The following is a 6,969-nucleotide window of genomic DNA, read 5'->3' on the forward strand; positions in this document are numbered from 1 at the left end:
TTTTACTTCTAGGGCAACAATTTCCTTTATCTTTTTCATGCAGAGCCTATGCTAACATATTGTTTAATAAAAGTTCACCCTGGTGTATTTGTACAAAAGTCTTAACTTTTTTGAACTTCGCATAAATCTTTTGCCATAACGTCACATCCCATGATTGGGACCTACGCTGACAAGCAGACACATATCAAATTATTTTAAAACAGAAAAAACCCAGAACGAAAATCATTAGTAGAAATGCCTTTCAATGCTACAAAAATATCGTAATATACCTAAATGGATTACCTCTTCAGCGCACAACTCAATTTCTTCTGTCTTCAGGCAAAGGCAGAACACCCAGGGCAGAGTTCACTAGTTTAGTAGTGAGACAGAAAGATTGACGCGCTCGGTACCATACAACCAAAAACAGTTTACATGCTCCATTTTGTATATACAAATAATTTCAGTCTTGTCATCTAACCTAGTCAACTCAAGTCCACGCCACAGCAACAAATTTTTCTCTCTCTCCATTCCGGACAGAACACTCAGTCCTGAACGCCTACATGTTTGGAAACCACAATGCATGTGTATACAACAGAAACCAACGACGAGAGCACAGACGCAATGGAAATCATAAACCCTTCCATTCATCTGGGATCTCACAGTTAGCTGCACATTGAAAAAAGAATAAGGGGCCGACGAGGTTGATTCCGCTTGCTTTCTCTAGTTCTAAAAGTCATCATCAAGCGTATCCTCATCGTCGGGCAGCATGGCTGTCAGGAGCGAATACCGCACACGCAGGGAGATCTTGCCCCTCTCCATGTGCAGCTTCGCACCCGAGACTACCCAGTAGCCTGGAAGATCCTGGGGGCCACGCATCATCTCCGTTGTGTCCACAAACTTGAGCAGCTTTGGGGCCTGCACTGGGGCAGGCGGACCGCCAGGGTACACTGCTGAGTTGATATTAACGTCGGCGGGCCGGGGCATCGGCTTCTGGGCTGCCGTGGAGAAATGTGTGCTGATGAGGGTCGAGATGAGGCCAGACTTCTGGATCAGGTTCGGAGACCCTTCCCACTCGGGCTGCCTGACAGGGGCAGCGTTCAGGACTTTGGAGAAAGTGAGGCGAAGAAACAATATTTTCTTGAAACCTTGGTTGATCACTTCTAGCTGCGCTCCAGTGACGATGGAGGAATCTTCTGACTCCACTGGTGCTGTGCATACATGAGAGAAGCGCTTCCACGATCCTATTGGTTCCAAGTATTTGCGGTCGTATGGTTCTGGACTTTGGTTATTGTAAGGGTCATCCTCAAGCTGAATTATCTGAGGAAGAGAGCAGAGATGCTGGAGATGGATAGCTAATTTGTTGCTTTTCTTTCCTTCAAGAAACAACCGGAGTCCTGTAATTGGTCTTTTGCCCACATCAACCTGCACCATATTTCAGAAGATGCTCAAAAGATGGACAAAAAATCCATAAAAATGATAATCAAACTCATATGTCACTGGAAGCTGTTATAAAAATTTGCTTGCATTACAGAGAAGTTTGCTTTCTTCTTTTCGTACTGCTTGTCAGAGTATATTCTTTATACGAACTGTTGAAAGTTAACAACTGGTAACACTAATATGCCGTTTACTAATACTACTGCCATTTTCATCATTACCAAATACAGCCACTGCTAGTCAATCCTGCATCATGATAAATTGTGATGCACATAAACCCAAATAGAATAGATTAACACCTCCAGTATTGATAATGCCACCAGGGTTGGATTAGTACAAGATTACTATGCTCCATATTTTTCCAGTTTCAGCTTTTTGCGCTTCACTATTGCACACTTGAGTTTTCCACTTTACTTTTTACCAATTTATCTTCATAAATACTGACCACAGTTTCAGCTTTACCGTGTTTAATGCATTATCTTATTCCTCCATATAGATCTTATTCTCATGTATAAATACTGACCACAGTTTCAGCTTTACCGTGTTTGTAGTTATCTACGTATGTGATCTGACTTCAGTTGCGAGTTACGAGCATCAGCTGGTCATCAAAAAGATCAACTGTCTAACGATAATGTTGTCTATGGAATGATAAGCCCTATAAATTATGTGCACACAAGGTTTGGAATGGTCACATAAATCTTATCTCCAAGAAACCTGAAACTATTTTCCAATGCACATTTAATAGATCATGATTCCATATAACAAAGAATAAAACCAAGGAAATATACAAGATGAACATTGTTTCAATTATGAAGATATGAAAAGTGTGCATACCATGTTGGTACAAACATAAAGCTTTGGACCAATAAAAGTTACTGGTAAAGATGCACTGCTTTGCCTTTTCCTCTGAGGACCCAGAGGGAGGTCGCTATAAACAGGTGCCCACTGCCTTGGAAGCTGGAACTCCAAAAACTGGTGCAATTCCTCAATTGGGGGCTTATCTGCATGAAATTCAAATATATCACCCAGTTATGAATACATCATCCAATTCCTTCAATTGTTGTACAAAATGATGTTGTTTGCTACCTCCAATCACATGTTTGTTTATGTACTAATGGTAGAATGATGGCATGTAACCTCAAAAGGGTGCAATTCAAATGTTACGCAAGTCAAGATTTTTCCTTGAAAGTGACACTTCTATTAATTCATTTGCAGCTCATTATTTCATTAGCATAGACTAGAATTTGATGACATTAAGAATCCATAATGAAACACAAATTGATAGTGAACGATTTTGCAGTTATGATAAACATGATTACTAACGCAGAAGATACATGTAAGACGGAGTAATCCACAACGGTGGACATTGTATTTCTCTAATATATATTGTACAAGAGATGAAATACATTTCCAGTACAAAGAACTGAATACGTATAATACTGGTTAACATAAATGTGCTTATACGCTAACAATGCCATCACCAATGCAGGATGATGATGTGATCATGTGCTAAACAGAGTGGTACTTCCGCACGACACAAATATATAGGGAGTGAAGTCAGTGAACAAAGCAGGAAACTTTCTAATATATATTCTCCTGGAACACCATTTCGATAGAATCACTAAACAATAGAGACTTCATTTGTAAAGAAGAAGTCAGCTCCCTATTCTGTTTAACCGTTAGGTAGCGAAGGGTGCAGGTTCTGAAGTCATGAATAGCCTATAGAAAACTTACACTCAACAATCTATAGAGAGAAAATGGAAGTTTATTTCTTAAGTTCTAACTCTAGGCACTACCATGAACTATAAACCGATAACAAGGATTCTGTAGGGCAAAAATAATAGTGAAAAATACAAAGACGTAACCTTGTTCTGTAATAAGCAACATTAATAGACAACTAAAGTACTGGTGCAGAAGATGCAGGCTCTCTTAATATTATTCGTTATACTTATGCAGTTTAAACTTTCAATATTTTGTGTCTATAGGTAAGAAGTGAGACATAGATAAATTACTAGCGGCTTGCAAGGTTGAAAATTTGTACTTACAACGAAGGTACAAATTGATTGCATGATTCAGAAATCCACTTCCAGGAACTCCATTCAATAGTGAAGTAATAGGTATAAAAGACATTGAGATAACATCAGGTTCTGCTTGAACACTATTCAGCCACTCGCCGTGAGAAATCATATCTTTATCCCTTCCACCTCGTCGCTTAGGCATCATTACCAAATCCTGAGATAATTAGAACTAGTAATATAAATATGACTTGTCATATGAACAGCGAAAATAAACTGTATCAACACAAAGACCTATACCTCCTTCGAAGCGTAAGAATTTAGTGGGCTGGACTCCACAAATCTCAGTCGCTGCTCTCTTCTATCACTCTGCACCGCACACGAAAACTTAAATCACTGAGCTAATAAAAATACACCACTACCCTTTGTACCCAAAATATATGACTGCCATATAATCAAGATGTGATATTTGAATTCAAGTGAACAACCTATGCACAAATTGCTCTTGCCTCTTTGAAAAAGGAACCGAGAATAAGGCTGTTGGCAAACGCCTCAGCCCTTTCTGTGTCTACTATCTAAGGAAATTGGCACATGCACAGACCGCAGGTGTATATTTCAATTTCAAATTTTCAAATTAATGAACTTGGAACTGTCTATGATGTACTTCTACAGATTGAAAGCTGAAGCTCCTTGGAAAAACAAAATACAGACGTGGATTGCACAACTAGCACCTTATGGTAAGGCTAGATACTAGTTAAGTTATCACAACTGTTGAACATAAAAATATGCAAGAATAGGTGAAAGACAGAGAAAGTGTAGAGGCTAGGGGTGAAAACCTTATCCTTCCCGTATGCATCTCTGAAGCTAATGTCAGATTGCCCATTTGCATCAAGAAATCTACTATCAGACATCTCCTTCAATCGTTTTTGAACATCAACGGCTTGTAAGCTTGATGAATGTTGTTGTTTCAAATAAATTACATCCTTCCCTCCCATTTTTACACCAACAACTATATGTGTCCCATATTTTTGAATGAACCTGCGAGGTAAATAATTAAGTTGAGGTCCAGATTAATGAACAAAAGCATTAGGAAAAATGATTGACGTTGCAAGTTTTTTGACTTTTGATGAGAAAACTGTACATCCAATCGTACATGCTTACAAAGCTGACTGTAAAAAAATGACACTACTTACAAGTGGTCACATGAATTTTGTAACTACTCCCTCCAATCCATATTACTTGATGCTAAAATGGACGTATCTACAATTAAAATGTGTCTAGATACATATATATTAACGGCAAGTAATATGAATCGGAGGGAGTACTAAAAATGGCTCTGGTGGACAGCTTGCAAGATGTGGGAGCTCTAAATTATCCACCCACAAACATGAATGTATCATACAAAATCAGAGCAATTCCAGAAAAAAAATGGCAGTAAAACCTAGACACTACTAGGACTACTGAAAAAGAGAAACACATAAGTATTTTTGATTGCCACATGGTTTTAGGTAAAACTAGAATCAGATCTGGATGTAACCTTGCCAAAGCAGCAGGTTCCCAAGTCGATGGAACAGCCTGCTTGACATGATCCCGTAGAACAATTTGTGCCTTCGAGAGAGCAACAGTGTATAGTGTGATACACCAGCCATCAAAAGCAAGTGACTTGGTACTAGCAGCATCTTTCTGCCAGGATCCAGTAAATTCAAACATATTATTGAACAAACCAGATGGAATTTTTCCTGATAAAGATAACTCCTGGTTGAATTGCTCCGACATCTGCAAAATGATTCATGAATTGAGGAAGGTGGCCAGTCCAAACATTGTAAAGAGAAAGCAAACATTCCATCTATATGTGTAATTGTAATGACCATTTAAAGCAGCTTCCATGACAGCTTTCTAGAAAAGCACACATGATGTATTGATGTGGACAAAAGAGTATACTGGTGAAACACAACATTCAGCGGGAGTGGGAGTGATGTTATATCATCGACAAGCATAGAAACATTCGAAACAGGGTACATCTCATGCTTCTACAGCGCATAAATCATAATTTCTTGCAAAACTTGAACATGACCAGAACTGAACGCATGCTCTATAAGGTGGAAATGGACAAACTTTGGCATGCGGATGTGTGGTTGAGATTTTTTAGTGTAAATCTGTAGTTCATCTATGTACCACAACACACCCCCTCATCCAAGTCAACCAATCAAAAGAAGACTGCCTGTGTCTGAGATAAGTGCTGTTGGCTAGACATGCTGCAGGCAGAAAATGCATCCTGCTAGTAAACCGGTAAAAAGCATAGAATCCTATAGTTTCTTCCAAATGTCCGACCTGATAACACCCAGAACTGGTAGAAAGCATATATACCTGCTGAAACGAGAGGACATCAGACCGGAACCGCATGCGCTCCCCTTTGTCGCACTTGATCGATTTAGGCACGCCGGCGACGGTCAGGCTGCCGGGGAGCACGATGTCCTGAACCCCATCGCGGTCGAGCTCGATGAGCGGCTCGCCGCGCTGCTTGCAGAACTTGAGGCGGACGTCGGCGGCGACGTCGTAGCCGAGGCCGATGGACCGGACGGCGGACTCCGCGGCGTTCCGAGGCAACTCGAGCCTACGCGCGGCCATCCTCGCACATCCCACGGCGCGGAACCTCCAATCCTAGACCCTTCCGCAGCTGGAACCCTGAAACAGCTGAAATGGTCAAGAACGGCCGGAAATTCCCCGCCGAATCGGGTGGAACTACGGGGACTAGGAGCGGCGGATCTAGACGGAAACAGGCGGAAGTTAGGTGGGGTTGAGTGATCAGTTGAAGACCAAAAGCTCATACCTTTGCGAATCAAAATCCGAGATTTCGCGGACGGGGCGGCGGCGGCGGCGGGGCAGGCGGACGCCGCGACGAGGCGGGGTCGCGGTGGGGCCGCGGGCGGTGGCCGCACGGCGGCGGCGGCTCGTCTCCGGGGTGGGTCGTGGGGAAGAGCACGGGAGCGGCGGGAGAGATGGTCAGAGGGGAGAAGAGGAAAGGTAGAGCCAGAGCCCACGGGAATGGCGGAGCTGTGGAAGAGACAGTGACATCCAATTTAGTAAGTATTTTTTCAGTATTATTTTTGGCCTTTTATTCGTAGCTGGGGAGATATACAGTGATATTATTGGTGGTAAATGAGCTGCATTGATTTGGAAAAGGGGGAAAATTCATGAGAGGCATTTTTTTTTTTTTTTTTTTTTGAGACCCCTCGATCTGTGTTACAGCTGTAGTATCTGAACTTATGCACTAACTCAACACCACACTCACACCACACACACGTACACCACTAGTGCACAAGTTAGACTCTAGAACTATACACACAGCACACATAATTTGAGTGTCCCTAGAAGCTAGTAGTTGTGGCACATATGTGTGGAGGGGATTTTATTTGGGACCCAGAGCCCCGGTGAGACATCCCAGAAAATTCGGCCACCAACGGGACTCGAACCTGGGACGGGCTGGCCGGCCACTGCCGCGCACAACCACTGCGCTACATGCGCGTCTCTTCATGAGAGG

The 6,969-nt window shown here is 42.1% G+C and overlaps 1 protein-coding gene across 1 annotated transcript; it reads right to left on the minus strand.

The window, feature by feature from the left end:
- Nucleotides 1-373: 373 nt before the first annotated feature.
- LOC124661671 (MACPF domain-containing protein At4g24290-like) lies at nt 374-6,071 on the minus strand. Its single transcript, XM_047199547.1, has 7 exons — nt 5,796-6,071; nt 4,966-5,204; nt 4,265-4,466; nt 3,729-3,797; nt 3,459-3,645; nt 2,248-2,414; nt 374-1,401 (listed from the first exon to the last, which is right to left on the minus strand). The coding sequence occupies exons 1-7, from the start codon at nt 6,054-6,056 to the stop codon at nt 706-708; spliced, it is 1,821 nt and encodes a 606-aa protein (XP_047055503.1). The 5' UTR covers nt 6,057-6,071; the 3' UTR covers nt 374-705.
- Nucleotides 6,072-6,969: the final 898 nt, after the last annotated feature.

Source organism: Lolium rigidum, chromosome 6 (assembly GCF_022539505.1).
Source record: "Lolium rigidum isolate FL_2022 chromosome 6, APGP_CSIRO_Lrig_0.1, whole genome shotgun sequence".
In the NCBI taxonomy this organism is placed as follows: Eukaryota; Viridiplantae; Streptophyta; class Magnoliopsida; order Poales; family Poaceae; genus Lolium; species Lolium rigidum.